At 45.3% G+C, this 21,072-nt stretch overlaps 1 protein-coding gene across 1 annotated transcript; it reads right to left on the bottom strand.

The window, feature by feature from the left end:
* Positions 1 to 1,770: 1,770 nt before the first annotated feature.
* On the bottom strand, positions 1,771 to 17,056 carry ALG6 (ALG6 alpha-1,3-glucosyltransferase). Its single transcript, XM_058808781.1, has 14 exons — positions 16,957 to 17,056; positions 14,024 to 14,108; positions 12,235 to 12,324; positions 11,495 to 11,583; positions 9,771 to 9,853; positions 9,130 to 9,194; positions 7,266 to 7,451; positions 6,924 to 7,059; positions 4,847 to 4,932; positions 4,398 to 4,482; positions 3,305 to 3,375; positions 2,956 to 3,024; positions 2,393 to 2,591; positions 1,771 to 2,217 (listed from the first exon to the last, which is right to left on the bottom strand). The coding sequence occupies exons 1-14, from the start codon at positions 17,036 to 17,038 to the stop codon at positions 2,023 to 2,025; spliced, it is 1,521 nt and encodes a 506-aa protein (XP_058664764.1). The 5' UTR covers positions 17,039 to 17,056; the 3' UTR covers positions 1,771 to 2,022.
* Positions 17,057 to 21,072: the final 4,016 nt, after the last annotated feature.

Genomic DNA, 21,072 nt, shown 5'->3' with positions numbered 1-21,072 from the left:
TTTGGGAGTTTTCAATTAATAAAAATGATTTTGCACTTTGCCTGTGCAGTGTGACTGGGAAGAAGGTTAGGAAGGGTTTGAGGGAGTTGTGGCAGCTGTTCTCATTTCCCTGCTCTGCCAGGCTTTCAGCTGGGGGTGTTTGTGTGTGTGAGGTGCCCCAGCCCTGCCTTTGCAGGCTTTGACCCAGCCAGAGTTTCTATAACCTCTGGAGCTGAAAATGAAATAATTATTGATCTGAGAAGAGTCTGGAACCAACTGTGCTGGTCTGAATCGAGCTGTTCCGGGCAGCCCTGGAAGAAGAGCATCAAACTGTTCAGGAGCCAAGAGCAAAGCAGCAGCGAGGCACAGCAGAACTGCCCGTGGCAGGTATTAAATGGGGCATTTTCAGGGAGATGGGAGCTGCACAGCAGAGCAGGACAGCCCCCCATGCACAGCCCAGCCTCGGAGCCCTCCGAGTCTCTGACCTCCTGCCGTACCAGCCTTTGCCTCCGAAGCAGCTGGGGCTGTTAAGAACCATTTCCAGTTCCACACAAGGTGGATCGGGTGACTCTCACTTTATCACCCCCCGAGGCCACCTCAAGGACAAAGGAAAGGGATACACCCAAAACTAATGTTTGGCTATGGGAAGGATGGCCTGGGCTCTGCCGGGGCTGATGGGACCCTGCAGGGGCTAAAGGGACCCTGGGCCCCTCTGCTCCCATCCACCCTCGTTTTCCTGTCCCACGGTCCAGCCCTTCCTTGGGGAAAACACGGTGGGTTTGGGGTTTCACAGCCTCTGGAGACAAACATTCCCAGTTTGTGTTCCTTTCTTGTCCCCTCAGCCCACACTTGCAGAAAGGCCGTGCTGTGGGCAGAGCTCTTGCATGCCACAGTTAAGAGTCAGAAAATCCTGAATCCTTGTGAAAAGATGGAAATGTTGTTGTTTATAAGGAACTGTTATTGTTGTTTATAAGGAACTGTGTAGGGAAACCGAACCAATATCCTTCTAGTTCCTACTCCAGAGCCCCTTTTCCATTCCCTCTGAGCTGCCAGGGGGGCAGTGTTGCCTGGGGGTATTTTTTCCACAACAAACAAGCCTGGAAAGAAGTGCACAAATACACTGAGCTTGTGTTCCTGCAGTGCCAGGGCTCAGGACTGGCCCAGCTGGAAGTTCCCAGAACAGCTGATTCACACACTGAGGCTGAGGGCAGTGACAGCCTGGAATGTGACAGGGGAAGCCTTTAAACAAGGGGGGGCTTCTTTTATATTTATATATAGATACAGAAAAAAAAGGGTAGACTGACTCCTAATTAAACTATACAACCCTAAATTGCTTTATGATTTATTTTCTTCCTCCATGCTTTGTTATGTTTATAATTACTCAATCAATTTGTATTTTCTGAATTATTGGCTTTGGAGGCTGAGCTGTGCCCGGGGAGAAATTGCAGAGTTGAGTTCAGTTTACATCTGCAAATTGCTGTGCAGTTTAATAAGGGGTTTGGGTATTTTCAAACTGCACTGCAGCACCTCAGCTTTTATTGCAGTAGAACCAAAAGTTTTGGCTTTTCAGTCCTGTTAAAGAGATCTGCAGCAGTTTTAGAGCCCCCAGCAAAGGGAGACAGTGACTGATGCCACACACCAGGTTTGTGCCATAAAGCAGTTCAGCAGCACAACTTCAGTGCTGAATAAACACAAGTTTACACTTTACCTGCACTACTTCCTTGGGCTTTTTAGGCTGGGAAAGGAGAAAACTTCATGCTGCTTTTGCTAATACAGTATTTTAGCATTAATTCAAAATTTGGTCCTTTATTAAGCATTTTAGGTTTACAAATGGTAACAAAAGTATAACACTTCCAAAGAAAACAAATCCCATTCCCAACGCTCTTCAAAATATTTCTCCTTTAAAACAGTCTTTGATTGTTTTGTGTTTAAATAAACAAAAGGTTTTTCCTGGCTTTCCTCGGGTTGTGTCCATCACCCACAGGCTCCTCTGCAGTGCTGGCACTCTCACTGAGCCCCCTCAGTCCTGCAGCTCCAGCTCCATTAACTGATTTTCTTCTGCCCTCTACTCTTGGAGTCCCAGAGCATCACCACATTGAAGTACAGCAGGAAGAGCAGGAAGTGCAGGCAGGACACCACGGCCACGGCCAGGGGGAACAGGTCGGGCAGGCGCGGGGGAGGAGGCACGGCCGCGCTGAGCGCCGACAGCGCTCCCATCAGGGCCACGGAGAGCAGGAACTGCAACACAACAGCGAGGGAGCCGTGGAGCACCTCAGGCAGCTCGGCTGCCACGGCTGCCACCTCGCTGCTGGGTGCTCTGCAGTGGCACTACAAAGGGACAGCCCCCCCTGCACTGGTACTTCAGTGCTGGGAAAAGCTGCAGGGAAGAGGCAAAGAAATAAAATTTGCTTACCAGGCTCCTGACAATCTTGGGAAAGGACTTAACCCAGGACACATAGCCCTTGAGGGAAAGGGAAAAGGCCTTGAGCTGTAGGTCCTCAGCTGAGGTCTTCTCCAGGATGGAGAAGGAGGCCAGGCACACGGCCAGGAAGGCGGGCGTGGTGACGGCGTAGGGCAGCAGCAGCTCGTCCTTCAGCAGCAGGGGCAGCAGGCTGGGTGGGACAGCAGGGAGAGGAGGGAACACCAGTAAATATTTGATCCCTTTAACTGGGGCAGGACAGGCTTTGCATGGAATCACTGATGGGTTTGGGTTGGAAGAGACCTTAAAGCTCATCCTGACACCTCCCACTGTCCCAGGCTGCTCCAGCCTGGCCTTGGGCACTGCAGGGATCCAGGGGCAGCCACAGCTGCTCTGGGCACCTGTGCCAGGGCCTGCCCACCTTGCCAGGGAACAACTCCTGCCCAATATCCCATCCAGCCCTGCCCTCTGGCAGTGGGAGCCATTCCCTGTGTCCTGTCCCTCCATCCCTTGTCCCCAGTCCCTCTGCAGCTCTGTTAACAGTTTTCCCAACTCACCTGAAAGTTGACACAAGTAGAAACCACGTGGCCATGAAGGGGATTTCATTTATGATTAAGCAGACTGGGCTAGAATGAGAGGAAGAAAAAGAGAAATCAACCATTCCCATATCAAACAGCACTCCCAGTCCCTGTGGGTATCCCCAGGGAGCAGCAGTGCTGGTGACTGTCCCCACAGGCAGCACTGCAAGGACACACCAGCCTGGCTCTGCTCACACACCTTCATTTACAAGTGATGCAGAAAAACAAATGTGCAGAGTTGTTAAAATCTATTTGCAAGTGAAAGCAGCATGCAATAAGAAGATGAGGAAAAGATGAAATTTTATCCTTAGAAAAATTATTTACTTACACTGACACAAGAAGAATAGATTTTTCATGGACTTGAAAGGAGAACAGGAAAAATGACAAGGCACAGCTGACCTTAGGAGAGAGAGCAGAGAGGTGTCAGCCTGGGACTGCCAAGCAAAGCTCTGCTTTGGTGGCTGCAGGTGCAGGCTGAAACCAGCTGAGTTTTCCAGTTACCTGCTGCATTTCCTGAGGTGCAAACCCCAGAGCAGCTCCTGTGCCACCCTCACAAAGTTCCTTGTCTGGAACTTTATCCAGAATTAGCCACAAAGTCCTTCAGGTGGAGCCTTGCTCTTGCTCAGCTTCCCTGACAAGAGCAAGGAATCACAACATTCCCACACAGGCACTGGCAAATCCCACTCCTGGTAAGAATTACCCCATTTTTGACAGGAAATTTTCTCCTCATCATGAGCAGCCAACAGAAAAAGTAAACAAGTTGTCTTTTTATTTCTCCCACCAAATAAAAACATGTCAAACCAACCAGTTCTTAGGATAAATGTTAGTTTTAGGTAATGTTGTAATAAAATTAAAATGAGAAACTCTTTTTAACTTTATTGTTGTAACTCTGGAACTTGGGCCCAGCTCCATCTAATTCTGATTTCAAGGAGAACTCAGTTTTTGCACAGAAGTCATGGCAATGTGCTTCAATTCAATGATGTGACTAAGAGAAGGCAAACATTTTGGAAAATGGGATAATTTTATTTTGAAACCACTCATGAGCTCACAATGTCCATTTGGGGAATTTTTAATGGAATTTTGCAGCCAGTGAAGGAAGAAAAACTGGCACTTTGGAAGCCAAACAAAAAGAGGAGAAATCCCAATTCTATGTGAGGTTTAAACGTGTGTGGAATCTTCCAAAGGCTCTTCAGAGGAAGATAATAAAAATACAGAGTTAAATAAAGAAAACTGAGCTTAAGGAACAAGTCTTGGTTTAAGGGCCAGGTCAGAGCCCTGGATTTGAGAGAGTAAAACACTTTTTAACCAATTCCTGCAGCATTTGATGGCTCCCACCCTCTGTGCCCTGCACAAGCACTGCTGGCTGCCCTCCAGTGCCCGTGGTGGATACACAACAGGAGCAGTGAACAGCAAACACTCACCAAGGCAAACTTAAACCCTCGCAGGGAAGGCTGGACAGTGAGCTTGATACAGGCAGGGAGCAGGCTCAGGAATGTTACAGCAAAACTAAAGCATTGGGGAAGAAAAACAGTTTTAATACATGAGTGACTAGAGCCATTAACACTTCTCTCTGCAGAGCCAGACCTGAATTCTTCACTGAGTCAAGGAGAACTGGGAGCTTGACTATTAAGAGTGTTGAAAGATATTTGAATTCTTTGAATTTGAAAAACTTAACTCAGTTTTAACCAGGCAGCTTAAATCACTATATAAACAAGCAGGGAATTTTCTAGTCATAAATATTCTCAGTATTTCTCCAACATGACTTGGCAGAAAAATACGGTATAGGAAAGAATACAATTTAAGAAAATTTACTCCTCTTGCAAAAAACATTGCAGATAAATCCACCTAAGGCACTCCAGTTGTGTCTTACCTGAGTTTTAGCTGAGTTCGAGGAGATATTACATTCTTTATCTTTATAAGGACACTTAGACTGCACCAAATATTGGCTACTTTATCCTGGAAGGAAATGAAAAGGCAATCAGTGATAATTATATCTAATTACACTCAGGTTTGTGGGAGCAATGGGGTTTGGGAGGTGGGGATTGTTGGGTGTCTGCCATGAGAGTGCAAGGAACACTTGCAGGAGTACATCACATTCTCAGATGTACTGGGGATGATTGTGCTCTTCAAAAACGGAAATTTTCAAGAGACCCAATTAAAACAGGCTCTAAAATAAGTGAGAAATAATTCTTCAGCACCAGAGACAACAACTTAACCCATGAGAGCAGACATTTTGTGGAGTAAGGCTGTGAGACTGTCCCTGGGTAAACCCTGGCCCGTGTGAATCCTTTCTCCCTCTGTGCTGTTCCCTCCCTACCCGCCCTGCTCGCTGTCCGCTAGCACTGACAGAGTTAACCCCAATAAATCAACAACTCTAAAGACATTAGCACTTGTGCTAGGATCACTTTCAAAATTAGATTTGTAACTGCAGCTCTCCTGCTGGTGAAACTCATCCCCAGACAGCTGCTGGAGGCACAGCTGTGTGGACACAGCTCCCAGCAGCAACTGAGCCCCAGGGTCCCGCTGGCAGCGCCCGGAATCTGCCGGGGATTCCGGGGAGCACAGCCCTGGCAGCGCCAGCACCTCCTCACAGCCACCAGCAAGTGTTCCCGGGCTGCAGATGGGAACTGGCACACCCTGGCTGCACATGGGAGCTGCACACAACCTGTCACACCCCAGGCCAAGTTACTGAGCGCTGCTTACGTGGACAAATTCTCATTTTATCTCCATCAGCATCCAGCAAGTCGCTGCCCTGAGCAGCTTAGAAAATATTTGGGCTAATATTAGACTAAAATCCTCCAGCTCTTTCAGACTCGTTGCTTATTGTCATTTAAAGATTTTCTTTTGAAACCTGGTACTCAATAAAAGGTGTGCTGAGCAAAACGATTCCTTTGTAAATTCCAAATAATTCTCAAGGAAAAGGGTCATTGGTTTTTTTGAGGTTGCTTGGTGTTTGTTGGGGTTTTTTAAATAAGCCAGCAGAGAATACACTAAGAACACCTCCACTGCCTTTGGTACATCAGCACTAACTTTTGGGAGGAAAAGGTGTCAGTTGTGATATTATTTACATCTGAAAAAGTTTAAAAGAATAATTAAGATTAATCAAACTACATGAGAACTTGCTTTAATTCCTTGTGACAACCTGGAAATTCAAAGCTTCATTTTCTAGGTTAAGCCTGAAATTGAGAATCTGCTGTCAAAAGTGTAATATTGACTCATGCCCCAATTAAAACATGCCCCTGTGACCTGGGAATCCTTTCTTTTATCCCAAATTCCTGTGGCATTGCCATTTGGACATGAGAACCCTTTCTTTTATCCCAAATTCCTGTGGCATTGCCATTTGGACATGAGAACCCTTTCTTTTATCCCAAATTCCCGTGGCATTGCCATTCAGTAAATGAGGAATTGAGTGACTGGATTAAGGCTTGGCACCTTCAGCATGGGCGTGTCCACACCATGAGCAAAACCAAAAGCAGAAGTGGCCTAAAACTTTTGGAAAATATTGTGGAAACTGCACAAGGTGAGTCAAAAAGGAAGTTCTAGGCTGTATCTAAAACACCATAAAAAAAAAAATTTTTTTTAAATAATCCCATTGAAAAGAGGGGAGAGAACCCAAGAGGCTGAAGCCATTGACTTTCAAGGTGACATCTTGTGACACTGTCAATTACTATGGAATCTATTTCAATGGAAAAATGTATGGATTGAAGTATGGGTTTGATGATGGGATAAGTGTTGTCTCCTGGTATAATATCCTGGAAGATGCCAGCTGAGCTGGGGTTAAACACTGGATTAAATAACTGGCAAGAAAGCACTGCTGAAGAAGCCGTCTCGAGTTACTCGCCCTGCGCTTGTCTCCCCCATGAAATCCTAAAGGTCAGCCTGAAGGTTCCTCCAGGGATCTAAGAATACAGGAGAGGGCAGTGGGTGGGAGAAGAAAACATGCATGCCTCAAACAAGCCTCTGTCAATGGGAAAGAGTCTTCTGAGTACTTGCATGATTTGTTCCACGTCGGTGCCGAACGGGAGCCAGCAGGCAGCGAAGGACACCAGCACTGTCCCTGCCAGTTTGGCCAAGAGCACCAACCTGCAACAGCACAGCACATCAGCACAGCAGGGCTGGGCAAAACCCTGCAGGACAGCAGCACCTCACACAGCTCATTCCCACAGAAATGAACCCAGGAATGCCCACAGAAATGAACCCAGGAATGCCCACCTGCACACAAGGAGAACCCCACTCCCCATTCCCCAGGCTGATTCCTGGGGAGGATAAAACACTTTAAATCCACTTACCCCTTTCCCTTCAGTCCCTTCTTGAAGCACTTGCCAAGTAAATAGCAAAAAAAGGGCAGGGAATGGTAGAGCTCCATTTGCTTATAATTTAAGGCCAAGCAAAATGCCACAGAGCCCAGGAGGTCCCAGTCATGGGACAAACAAAGGACAGCCCACAGGGCCAAGCCAAGGCTCACTGAGTTGTATATGGTTTTTTATGTCAAGGACAAGATACACATCTCACTTTTGGAAGGCAGCAATTAATGCCCTGGGGGAAAGCAGAAATAGTTTGTAAAATGAGTTTTGCCAAGTTAGCTTTAAGAACATGTTGCCAGTTGTGACTATGTTGCCCCCAAAGATAAAAGAATTACTTCCACTGAAAGTGTCATTTTTAGATTTCCAAAGTTTGATTCAGAGCTTGCCCAGGCAAATCGGAGGGCAAATTCTGTGTGTGTTAATTACACATGTAATTACACATGCATCCAGCCAAGCCAGCTATGGTGGCAGTGACAGTTCTCTGCAACAAGCAACATTTCCTTCTTGGTATTCACATGAGTAATAATAAAGCTCTCACAAGCTTTCCCTGACTGCTAGTTGCTAAAAATGATGTTACTGCCCTGTGACTTTGAAAAGAGCTTCCCAGGCTCAGATTTTGAATAGACTAAGCTACACTTACTATTAAACTGCAACAAAGTTTTGCAATTTTTGTAAACTGTAACAAAAGCTTTGGTTTTTACTTGTTTTCTGAAAAACTTCGAAAAAACAGTAAACACAGAATCCCAGACTGGTTTGAATGGGAAAGGACCTTAAAGCCCATCCAGTGCCACCCCTACCATGGCAGGGACACTGTCCCAGAGTGCTCCAGCCTGGCCTTGGGCACTGCCAGGGGCAGCCACAGCTCCTCTGGGCACCCTGTGCCAGGGCCTGCCCACCCTCCCAGGGAGGAATTTCTCCCTAATATCCAATCCCAACCCACCCTCTGGCAGTGGGAAGCCATTCCCTCCTGTCCTGTCACTCCATCCCTTGTAAACAGTCCCTTGTATTTCTTGTATTGTCAGAAATGTCACAATATTTTGTTTTCCCTCTGTCAAGCTAAGCAGCTGTGACAACACATCCAGCTTGCCCACGGAGCTCTCAGCCCACTCACATTTCCCACTCCCCATCACCAGGTGCATTTGACACCTCATTGATTTCACATCAGCAAACTCACACCGAGGCCCTGATCGTGCAGCAGCTCAGGGAAAGCAATCCCTGCCTTGCTGGGGCTGCTCAGAGGGTGGCATTGCCCGCAGCACCGTGGCAGGGCTGGCACAGAAACCTGCAGGAAATCAGGAAATCCCTGCCTCAGCAGCAGTGCTGCACCTCCAGCACGGGGTGAGCTGACAGCACTGGGCTGCCCCTGTACAAAACCAGTATAACAGCAGGATTGGCATCAAAGAGCCCCTGCAGGCAGCCCTGAAGTCACCTCCCTGAGCTGGGCAGCCAAGGCACAAGGGGAGGTTGCACACAGCTCCACCTGCCACTGCTCTGCCAGCCTGGGAAGATCTAAGGGCATTCCCTGTGCACACACAAATCACAGGAGCACAGCCCATCACTCTCCTCCCTGTCACAGCCCCACTGATGCTGCTGCAGTCAAGGGACTGACAGGGAGATCAGCTGGAGGCATGGCAAGAGTGATATTCATGTTGGGATTGATTTGTGCCAATATCAATAATTTTTATCTCCAATATGTTTCAGACTTGCAGCTTCCTTTGAAATCTCTGTTTGGGGTGGGCAGAACCCCCCAGATGGCTCTGTACACCACAGCCACCCCCTGCTCAGCTAACAAGTGCTAAGGAGCAGTAATTCCATAAACAGAATTCACTGCCATGCAGAACAAGGATACTGGAAGTGCCCATGGTCGATAAGGATGAGGCCTGGGTAAAGCAGGATGCAGAGAGCACTGGAAACCTGGCAAGAATCAAAAAGGAGAGGGGAAAAAGAATTAGTCCAAAATTAGACATTAGACAGAGGAACTACTCCAGTACAAAAATGTGCCCCTCCATGGTGCATCCTATAGGTAGGAATCTTATTCTCTACAAGTCATCATTTGCCATTAATAAAAAAGGATAAAGATTTGCCATAAATTAGAAAATATTGAATATTGCCTGCCCTTTACAACAGCTCAAAGATCACCTACACCTAAGGTAAATCACTCCAAAAATCAGCAGACTTGTTATTCCAAAATCTACTGTAAGGAGTATTCAAGACAAAGCACAAATCCCCCCCCCCCCCCCGCCCCACCACACATTTTTTTTTGGGTTTTCTTTTACTACTCAAGTAATAAATTAATGGAAAATCTTGTAATTAAAAAAAATACTTTTTAAATGTTTTAAAGTGAAAAGCTTATAATATAAGCTATAGTGGTTGCCATCAGTTTTACAGGGAAGCCATCAGGGTGTTCTAGGTGTTAATTAACCAGTGTTACACTTCTACTCTGTTCTAACAGTGTTTTCTTTGTTTAATTTACACACACCAGGTACTTGCCTTTTTTTTAGCAGATGTTTCTTTCAAGGAAAAACAATATAAAATAACTGCAGGGATATAAACCAGCAGATCAGCAACAAACACTGAAAAATAAAGATTAACTTTCCATTAGAATCCTCCCACAAGGAGGAGGCAAGGAAAAAACACAGGCAAATAAACATCAAAATATCAGAAATAAACTGGGCAGTTCCACTTCAAAGGACAAAAAGAACCAGGTCTACAGAATTTGATCTTGTTAATGTTTCTCAGGCTCATTTCTGATGTCCCCGAGCTGCTGCTGCCACGTGTTCAGCTGTCCTGGCTGCTGGCACAGCCTCAGTCACTCTCTAGTTCCTGGCATGCCACAGGCAGGGCAGGCATTCGGGAATGGCCCTGCTGGACCCAGGTTGTGGGGCAGCACTGAGAGCCCGGGGCAGGGAATAAACCCCAGATTATCCCAGTCTCTGTGGGAATCACCAGTGATGGGGACAAAGGGACTGAGAGCAGGGATTTGGCTTTCAGCACCTGCCCACAGCAGGCGTTTGGGAGAGGGGACAAGAAACAGAGCCAGCAGGGTCCCCTGCCCAGGGAATGTACAGCAGGTGAATTCTTCTTGGATTGTCAAAAAAACCTCAGATTATTTCCACAAACCACTTTCAGCAAATGTGCAGTGGCTCCAAGAGGGAAACAAGCTGTTTAAACATTTCAGTTATCCAGGGGTGAATGGTTTTGCCAGCTTAAGCCACAACTAAACAAATATAACCAAGGTGTTAGCAAAACAAATACAATGAAGCTTAAAATAAAGCTGCCATTGACTATCCTGAATTATTTTAATGCACTCCTCTAATGGCCCCTGTTAAAAAGTGTTTATCAGCTCTCCAGATCCATCAGTGTTGTGTCAAGTGAGTTGATTTCAAAATTAATAAAGACCATTTCAAGGGTAATTAAATACTAGTGATTTTTATTTTTTTTCAATTCAATCAATTACCAGAGAGCAGACTGAGAGGTTTGTGAGGTACAGAAAAGCTATTGATGAACAACAAATTCTGCTGCTGCAATCAAAAAGCATTTTGTGTTAGAAAATGCAAAAGACATTTCAAATGAAAAAATAGTAACAAGAAACAAGAGTTCACTGGCCACATTGTTTGCTGTCCTGCTGCTGCAGCTACTAAATTATGGTACAAATCTTCTTCTGCATTTGTTTGCAGTTCAAAATAATCAAATGGTGGAAGACAAATTTAGAATACAAGCAGTAAAATAAATTTTTACTTTTTTTCTCACAGTAAAAATATCAGATATCTCTGCCTTTGAGATCAGCTCCTAATGAAGATCTCTGATACCTCCAGAGATTAAGTCAGGAAAAGCCAGGCTATATGTAAAATAATTTTACAATAAAAATCAAGTTAAGCTACAAATAAAAGACTATTTATCAGAATAGAAGGGAAAACAAGAATATTTTCAAAATTAAAAAGTGGGTCTATGCTACAAAGAGTAGTTGTGTTTTAGAGTTTTTAATTAATTACTTGGGTTGAAAACTTGTTTCTATATTTTATATTTATCAGGTCACAGATGATGGCAGAAGAGGAAATAATGCAGGAATTTGGCTCAGAAATGGACCTGCAAATGGACCCAATTAAAAATCTGAGAATAAAGCAGTAAAGAGAGAGAAGCTGCAAATTAAACATGCTGAATTAGTAAGCAAGACAAATGTGCAGGATGATCCCAAGGAAATATAATCTCCCTACCTGTTGTACGCATAAATAACTTATGGGGCTGGCTCTCATAGCCCCGAGACGTGTGCAGAGCAACCCAATCAGGATTTATTAACTTTGCACTGTAAAACAAAGTACAGACACATCAAAATGCAGACAGTTCTCATTTCCCTTTACACTCCTTGCAGCAATAAAGATGACAGAGACAGGAGCAGATTCCAAGAATTAAGATGAATGAGAAGAAATATTTCAGAGAGCAATAGTGATCAATGAAAGCTTTCCTCACCACTAGATCAGTTTACACTATAGACTGTTTCACAATTAAAAAAAAATAACCTTTGGAAACAGTAAAAATGGAATACAATATTTATTAGGACAAGATAACCACCTCCAGTCTGGTTCCAGGGACTTTAAAAAAAAACAATTGTAAATACCTTTCATGCTTAAGTATTAAATATAAACCATTTACAGTTCACATAGATGCCCCACATAGCTGTGCCTGTGCACTTTAACCTACATTCTTATTCCATAAGTCTCATTCCAACAGCAGCAAAGCCCTTGTGGAAAAAGTATTCCAATAACAGAATTCTATTTACATGATATGCACTCATCAAATGTCACTTGGGCTCTGCACACACGAGAGCTTTCCCAGGCAATGCCCCCTGTTCCTGCAGCACTGTCCCCTGGGCATCCCACATCCAGCAGTGGTTTGTAGGGAAAGCTGAATATCCAGAGAGAAAAATGTAACACAGGATGTCAAACACTGAACTTACATGTAGGCACACACAAAACTGTGATAGGCAGTGAGAGGTGGGTAATCCAGGCCCCAGTACAGCAGGTTGTTGTCACTTGTATTGAAGTACCTAAAATAAATAAAATTCAATTTAAAGACTGCATTTCCAGCTTGGTTTTATCCAAGGAAAAGACTGAATACTAAATGCATTCCAAATCCAAAATAGAAGGTGGCAACATCTATACCTGCCTAATTTTACTGCACATTTAAAAAGTCTCAAGCAACAAAACAACAGCAAAAAAGTGATGCAGAATTCACATATTTGTGTTTGGGGAAAAAGCTGCTAAAGCTCACTTCAGTGGAGAGAAAAACTCCTGGTTCTACCTCCAAACCCAGGAGGGCCATGTGAAAGGAAGGAAAAGGATTTTCCCACTTGGGATTATGTGGTGTGAGGATTTCTGTGGCAGCAGTCACAACGAAGTCAGCTCTCCCAAATGAGATCTGGGGGGTTTGTCCAAGCAGAGTCCCAGCCCCTTCCCACCTCCCACTGAAACACTGCCTGCCTGCTCCCACTGCCACAGGACAGGCTCCTGGCTCTTCCACTTCCTCTCCTCAAATGCAGCCAATTTTTGACATTTATAATAGTAAATGATATTTCTTGAATTCTTTATGAGCTGCCTGAAGTGTCTTCTGTACAGATGATAAATCACATTTCTTTGAGTTGCATCTCTGCCTCTTATCCTGCAATTCAAGATTGCTCCTGCCAAGGCAGTGCAGATTCTTCATGCAGAATGTCAGTTTGCAACTTTCAGGGCACTTGCCAGTTTTAGGGGTTTCTTTTTTCATTTTACCTTCCATAAAGTTTACAATTAAAAAAAATAAAAACAACTCATATATCCAGTGATATTTAGTAAGGAAGCTTTCAGAATTTTAATTAAGAGTAGAATCAAAAAGGATATTTCTAACGGACTTCACAGAATAATATAAACCAGAAATATTTAATCCTAGAATGTAATCCCTTGCACATCAGCCAAAATGTGCTGTTCCAAACACCCAATTTGCTCTATTAAAGATTCAATTCCCCAGCAGACCCAACCCAAAAACCCCTTCAATTATCAATGTAAAACTACATCAATTACAGAACCAGAGAGCAAATACAAGGCCAAGGTGCCCACCTGGCAGCCCCTCAGCCAAAGCCAGCCTGCAGCAGGGTCTGATCTGGCCCCTGGGACTGCCTGGGGACATTGGCTGCTCTAACTCCTCATTTTAAGGAGATACAGCTCAGTGTAGCAGAGTGGATCAAAGCTGCCAACTCCATTATTATGTAACACCTCTGATCCCAACTCTGGCACGGTCAGGGTTTGGATATCCCAGGAAAAAAAGTTCCTATATTCTCATTTTTGTCCAACAGGATGATCTGAGGTCACTACACAGAGCCATCTGCAGAGTTCACATGTATTTACAGAACACAACTGGTCTGTTCTCCAACAGATAGCCACAGAAAAATTACACCATGCACCCAAAACACCCCTGTCCTTGCTGGAAGATGAGCTGGAATTCCAACAAAATCCAATTTGAGTTGTAGCACATATATGGACTAAATTTTTACTCTAAAGAATATTAGGAATAATGGAAAACCAAATAAAATCTTTAGAATAATTCTCTCCCTGTTTTACATGATTTGCACAAACAAAGCTCACTACACTTAAATCTAGGATCCAGAATTCCCACATTGAAGAATCCCATGGATCATGGAAGCAAACAATGAACTCAGAGGTGTCAAACACGAGCAGTTTTCCCCCCATTCTCCCTTTGCAAGCAGCACCTACCACTGCCTGATGGGTAGGTTGTAGGTGATCTCCTGCCAGTGCCTCTGAGCCTCGTAGTCCCCATACATGGGTGGTTTTCCTGCCCCTAAAAGGAGAGGACACAGCATTCAGGACATTATTTGGTTTATAGATTGCTTTCCCCCAGTCAGGTATTGCATATTAATTACTAATTTTATTCTCCATCCCTCTATATTGAGAGCAAATAGAGACCTCATCATGCAGTCTAACAGAGAGAAAAAAAAAGATGTGTGTTCTTTTGGCTTTCTGGAGATTTCTGCAATGAGCATTTATCAAGATACTCTGCTGTGAAGAACTGCTTCCTCATCTGACAAAAAAAATCATTTCCAAGTGCAGATGAAAAATGTGGTACTTTCCCTGAACTAGGAAAATGCACATAATGGACATGTTACAGTGATTCTGTGGGAGCTGCTGCACTCCTTGGTGTGTGATAATTGTCAATATTCTCACTTGTTTCAGCCATGCCATGGTACCTGACTATTCATATCATTATAATACCAGTATTTGCTATTTTCATGGAAAAGAAAGATTCATCATTGCAAATACTTCAGATGTCAAATACTCTCCTTGATGGAAGCCTAACTGTGATAATGGCAGCATGCAAAGCATCTTCCCAGAGTTTATTTACTTCTATTAACCTGCTCATTGAGACCAGAAACCAGACTGATTGTGCTCCCACTGAAATATTGACATGAGCCTGACAGAGATTTAAGAGGTTCTTTAAAATATAGGAAAGCCATCTGTGCTTTTACCATGATCTATGTTTGTGGGAATCCCACCAGCTCAGCAATGTGCAATTTATTCCCAGAAAGTGCAAAGGACCTCTTATCTCTGCTAATTCCTTCCTGAGGATGGAGAGAGCAGATTATCTCCACTCTCACACATTGAGATTAAAGTTTCCCAAATAACTGAGGTCACTGGAGCTTCATCAGTGTCAATTCTGCAGCTCTAAGATCAGTGAAACAAAGAATATGCCACTGGATTACTGAAATACAAAACAGGTATTTGAATCACTGAAATACAAAATAGACCTTACCCAAATTTTAGAGCGTTTGTGTGTGTATCAATTTCTCAATCTTGAGGAAAAAAAAGGGATGAAAAAAATTAATTGGCTTCAGAATGATCAAAAGTTTAATCCAAAGGTTTGATTATTAAAAGCCAATTACTAATCAGTTAGTTTGACAAGGCACATTTAGCTTCCATCTACAGAAAGCAGCAAGTACACAGACAAACCTAGTTAAAAATTAATAAAACTGGAATATTTTATTTTAAAAGGCTCACAAATATCTTAAAAGTAGTGATCTTATTCAGTTGTATTGTTAACCTGGGAACAGATTTTTTTTTTTAAGGGTTTGAAGCTGCCTCTCCATACCTGTTTTTAGCAGGAGTTTGGACATGCATTCAAAAATCAGACATTAACCTATGAAACCAAATTTTTCCTCAGTAATTCCCCAAGACCAGGCCATCACTAATGGTAACTTTTCAAAACCAGGTATTAGTTTCTGCTTCTTCACTGAATTCCAGAGGCAGATCCAAAAGCAATGATGGCAAGGAACAGGGTGGGAATGAGACAGAGATCCAAGGGTAACAATAAATGAGGGTGGAATTAAAAGTTTATCACATCTGCAGGAAGACAAAGAGGAAAAAAATAATCCCAGTGGATTTATGTGCTTGACAGCTCTAGCACTGGGGTTTGCCTTTTTACAGCCAGCCAATGCTCAAAGTTAAGCTTCAATAATTTGCTGGACTGGATCAGATTCAGCTTTTCCTATTCCAAAAGCAGTTTTATCAGCACTGGGGAGGAAATAAGATTTAAAAATTGTTATTTTAGCTCAGGCTTTATTTTAGACTCTCTTCCACAGATTGGGATGAAATTAAATCAACTTACAAAAATCTAGTTAGCAACGGAATTCTAAATAAATCCTCTTGCACTGCAAGAGAAACTCAGTGTGTGCCTGAAGCCAGGGTGTTCCCTGCCTAGAAATGGGTAAAAACCTCAGTCACCTACAGACCTCTCAGAAATGGCATTGTGAGAAAGCAAACTCAAACCAAAACAATTGGAAATGCAGTTCAGCTTCAAGCAAATTCTTCAAATAAAGGAAGCCCAGAATTACCAGTTAAAAATCACCAGAATGCTCCCAAGCAGCTCAGGGGATGGGGCTCCCCATTGCCTCAAAAAACCAACCAGAGTAGAATTGGACTTGTGATTCTTTGGGCTCATGAGGATTGAAAGTATTGGTTCATTTTTTGTCTTTTTTTAAATGTGCAGAGAGCAAGCCTTGTGCAAGTGTGGGAATGGAACTGGGAGGCTTGGAAAGGAACTTGCAATTCTTTGCAAGCCTTCTGACACGAGGAGGAGAAAAACTCATCCATTACCAGAATGCAGCTCTGGCTCCTGCTGTAAACAAGCTTAAGGAGGTACAGCTACAAGGCAGAGTCATTGCTCACTCCATGTCACCTCTGCACTGTCTTCATTAGCACCAGCATTAGCTACACATAAGCTAAATAAAAATATAAATAATAAGGTCATATCTGCTACAGAATTTAGAAGACAATATGAGGCAAATGCACAAGTGGACTGCAATATTCTGCAAATAAAGGCACAGGGGAAAACAGCCAGATATTGATCCTAAAGCATTAATGATCATCAGCACTACGCAAAAAAAAAAAGTTAAGGTTGGTTTTTCCAGGGTTCTGCTCCAAACTGATGTTAATCATGGCACACTTCAAGAAATAAGAAAAAGGAATTCTTGGGGAAATCAAGAATAACAACAGTTGAAATAACACATTGCTTCCTATGTATGGTTTTATATGAACACCAGTAAAATAAATAACAATAAAGACCATTCATTCCCATTTGTGCCAAGCCCAGGCCCCCTCTCCCTGGGGCTGCTGCAGCCTGGGCAGTGCCTTACCTGAGTAGGAGCCCAGGGACACGGCCCAGCGCACGGTGAGCGCCAGCAGCACCGTCAGCGTCATCAGGCTCCACTTCTCCATGGCTGCCACCTGCTCCGGGCTCCTGGGGACACAGAGTGTCACTGTCACCGCACTGCCAGCTCCTGTGCCAGCCTGCCCTACATTAACAACTCACTGCATTATAAACCTGGGGACACAGAGTGTCACTGCCACTGCACTGCCAGCTCCTGTGCCAGCCTGTCCTGCTGAACATTAACAACTCACTGCATTATAAACCTGGGGACACAGAGTGTCACTGTCACCGCACTGCCAGCTCCTGTGCCAGCCTGTCCTGCTGAACATTAACAACTCACTGCATTATAAACCTGGGGACACAGAGTGCCACTGTCACTGCACTGCCAGCTCCTGTGCCAGCCTGTCCTGCTGAACGTTAACAACTCACTGCATTATAAACCTGGGGACACAGAGTGCCACTGTCACCGCACTGCCAGCTCCTGTGCCAGCCTGCCCTACATTAACAACTCACTGCATTATAAACCTGGGGACACAGAGTGTCACTGTCACCGCACTGCCAGCTCCTGTGCCAGCCTGCCCTACATTAACAACTCACTGGATTATTCACAAGCACAGGAGTTGAAAAGTGAGCCAGTGCCCCAGTGTTACATTAATGCCACTTCTTTCCTCAGCTAAGAGCACCACAGACAGATTATGCAAAGTGCACACCTGGTTTATTTTAAACACTGCACTGCTGGTTTATTTTAAACAAAATAAAAGTTATTTAAAAGTTAATTGGTGTCAGGAGATATTATTCTTCATCCTTCCTCCCCCAAAAAGCAACAGGGCTGATGTCCCATCAAGCTCATTTCACCACACTAAGGATCCTGTAAAAGTAAGAAATATTATCAGGTCTGTCAAAATGAAGGCTGTGTGAATGAAACTCAGAAACCAAGAAACAGGAAGATTATTATGTTGCCCTATGCAAAAAAAATCTAAACTAACTATAAAATATGCAAACTTCAACCCAAAGAATCACAAAAAATTTAGTCTGAAGAAGGAAAAAAGTGAGGAAGAAACTACTCCAGTCTTGAAGGATACAGCTGCCACATATGTTCCTTGCAGAAAAGTCATCTTTTGATTTAAGTGAGTTTAATACACTTGTTACTGACCAAAACCAAAAATCCCATACAGCAGAAGCACTGAGCTGCTGTTTTAGTTACAAAGTGCAACATCTAAGGCATGTTTAGATTATTCTTCTCCAATTCCAGCCATATGTATTTATTATTCACAGAAAGGTGTGACCCAACACCACCACCAAGGGGAAAAAAGAAGTTAATTAATTAAAAATATAAATCTGTGGCAGCAGATCTCCATCTACAGGTAGGAAGGTGAACACTGATATTTGCATGTTTTCACCTGTGCCTAAGCTACACGGGAGGCACTTTTATCTAAAGAAAAGATACATCAATTCTGGGTATCCTGTGGATAACAATGTTGGGAATAATTTTTAGGGGATGATAAAGACAGTTTGGTCAATCCCAAAGTTTTCACCTTCCCCTGGATGTGCAACACCTGATCAGGCGATCTCAAGATCCTACCTGAAAGCATGAGGTGAAAATCACAGCTAAAAAAAAAAAACAAAAAACCCAAAAAACCCGCTATCCTTCCATACTGCCTGCAATGAAGATTCAGATAAATAGCACCAGCACAAACCACCCAGCCCTGGCCCAGGGAATCTGACAGAACTCGGCCATAGATGCACGGGCCTGAATAGAACGTCTTTTAAAAGAGGTGTCAGCACACATTTCAGCAGCTGAAAAACGCACACACTGAATGAAGGATTTCATTTGTTGCAGCAATACCTGTCCACAAGCCTGCTGTTTCCCTAATCCCTGTCAGGAGACGCCTTTATTCCTCCTCTCACCCCCGGCTCTCACCCCTCTGCTCTGCCCGGCCTCCTCAGAGCCCCCAGAGGCTCGCACCGGGCCGAGCTGCGAGCCCACCCGAGCTGGCCCGGTCACCAGCGGACCCGCTGCCCCTCAGCGCCCCCAGAATCCTCGACCCGCTCTCCCTCACCCCCCTCAGCCTTGCAGCCCCCTCAGAATCCCCCACCCGCTCTTCCTAACCCCCCTAAGCCTTTCAGCCCCCTCAGAATCCTCGACCCGCTCTCCTTCACCCTCCAGAGCCTTGCAGCCCCCTCAGAACCCTCGACCCTCTCTTCCTCACCCCCCTCAGCCTTTCAACCCCCCAAGAATCCTCGAGCCGCTCTTCCTCACCCCCCTCAGCCTTTCAGCCCCCTCAGAATCCTCGACCCGCTCTTCCTCACTCCCCTAAGCCTTTCAGCCCCCTCAGCCTCCTCACAATTCTCGACCCGCTCTCTTTCCACCCCCCTCAGCCTTCCAGCCCCCCAAGAATCCTCGAGCCGCTCTCTCTCACCCCCCCCCCAGCCTCTCAGCCCCCTCAGCCCGCTAAGTCCTCAGCACCCGTAGCCGGCTCACCCCACAGCCCCCTCAGCCCCTTGGCCGCCCTCAGCCTCGTCACTCCAAAGCCCCGTCACTCTCTCAGTCCCTCCGACCGCCATCACCCTCGCTATCCCACAGCCCCCTGACCGCCCTCAGCCCCGTCACGGCACAGCTCCCTCACCTCCCCTCCCGGCTCAGCCCCCGCTCCGTCCCGCGCTCCCCTCAGCCGGTGCCGCTCGCGGGCTCTCACCGGGCTCGGGCCGGCGCGCGCGCTTCCGCCTGCGCGGCGCCTTCCGGGCGGGCTCTGCGCGTGCGCGGGGCGGGAGCCGGGAGCGCCTCAGGGACGCTCCGCCATGGCCGTGGTGGGGCCGGGCTGGGAGCGCTGCGGGCTGCGCCGGCAGGAGGGGACGCGCCAGGGGCATCTCAGAGCTCGGGCCAGTGCATAACGGGGCTCCGGGAGAGCTGGAGAGGGACTCTGGACGAGTGGCAATGGAAGGGGAATGGTTCCCACTGTCGAGGGCAGGGATGGATGGGGTATTGGGGAGGAATTCCTGGCCCTGGCACAGGTGTCCAGAGAAGCTGCGGCTGCCCCTGGATCCCTGGAAGTATCCACGGCCAGGTTGGATGAGGCTTGGAACAACTTGGGGTAGTGGAAGGTGTCCCTGCCATGGCAGGGGTGGCACTGGATGGGCTTTAAGGTCTTTTAAACCTGAACCAGTCTGGGATTCGTGTTTTTCTGGGGAGCAGCCCCTCAGCCCTTAAAACTTGGAGACGATATCTTGGGAGCAAAGCACGGAATCCCAGGCTGGGTCAGGCTGGAATACACAGTGAGATCATCTGGTGCCACCCCTGCTCAGGCAGGGCCATCCCTTGAGGCTGTCTGCACACAGCCAGGAAGATTCTGGAATCTCTCAGTGATGCACCACAGGCCTCACTTTTAAACCTTTCAGTCTTGCCCCTTTTCATTCTCTCTACGAAGTACAGAGCATAACAAAAATCAGAGAATCACAGGATGGAATGGATTGAAGGAGACCTCAAAGATCATCCCATTCCACCCCCTGCCATGGGCAGGAACACCTCCCACTATCCCAGGCTGCTCCAAGCCCCGTCCAACCTGGTCTTTTCTTCTGGTTGTGTGTCTGACTGAGGTCAGGACATGAAACGGAACAGAAAACTGATTATTCCATAAACTAACAGCACGTACTGAGGGTTTCATGGCCACACCTGCCAGGTGAGCTGACAGCAATGCTCTCCTTGGGCTGGAATCCCAGGGCTGAAAGCTGTGATGGATTTAAACACAGCTGCTCCAAAAAACAAATGCCGTCAAGAAATGTCTGACCACTTACAATAGAAACGTTAAAGTAAACAGAGATTACTGCAAATCAAATTGGTTTGTAATTTTTTTTCAGATGTGCAGATTATTTTTAAAACAAATAAGCACTATAAATATAATATTTTGTAACACCAGAGATAGCTTTTCTTCCTTGATGGTTTGCCAATGCAGGATGCTGATTTCCACTATCCCAACCGTTTTTGTGTACAAATTCTTTGGACATCCTGGTCCTTCTTACACCTGCCATAATTTCAGCCACTTGTGCTGTTGCCTCATGTGGGATGGTGTGAAGAGACTGAAATCTCTCTTAAACAGATAAAGGT

Source organism: Ammospiza caudacuta, chromosome 7 (genome assembly GCF_027887145.1).
Source record: "Ammospiza caudacuta isolate bAmmCau1 chromosome 7, bAmmCau1.pri, whole genome shotgun sequence".
NCBI lineage: Eukaryota > Metazoa > Chordata > Aves > Passeriformes > Passerellidae > Ammospiza > Ammospiza caudacuta.
This window is presented reverse-complemented; position numbering and strand designations above follow the sequence as displayed.

What these genes read in the sequence shown, in the direction of transcription:
- ALG6 (XM_058808781.1), bottom strand. Translation starts at nt 17,038, where the DNA reads ATGGAGAAGTGGAGCCTGATGACGCTGACGGTGCTGCTGGCGCTCACC. An exon ending in AACCTACCCATCAGGCAGTG is followed by an intron (nt 12,325 to 14,023) that starts GTAGGTGCTGCT and finishes TATTTATTTTAG; the next exon opens with GTACTTCAATACAAGTGACA. An exon ending in TTGACAGAGGCTTGTTTGAG is followed by an intron (nt 4,933 to 6,923) that starts GCATGCATGTTT and finishes ATTTCCTTCCAG; the next exon opens with GATAAAGTAGCCAATATTTG.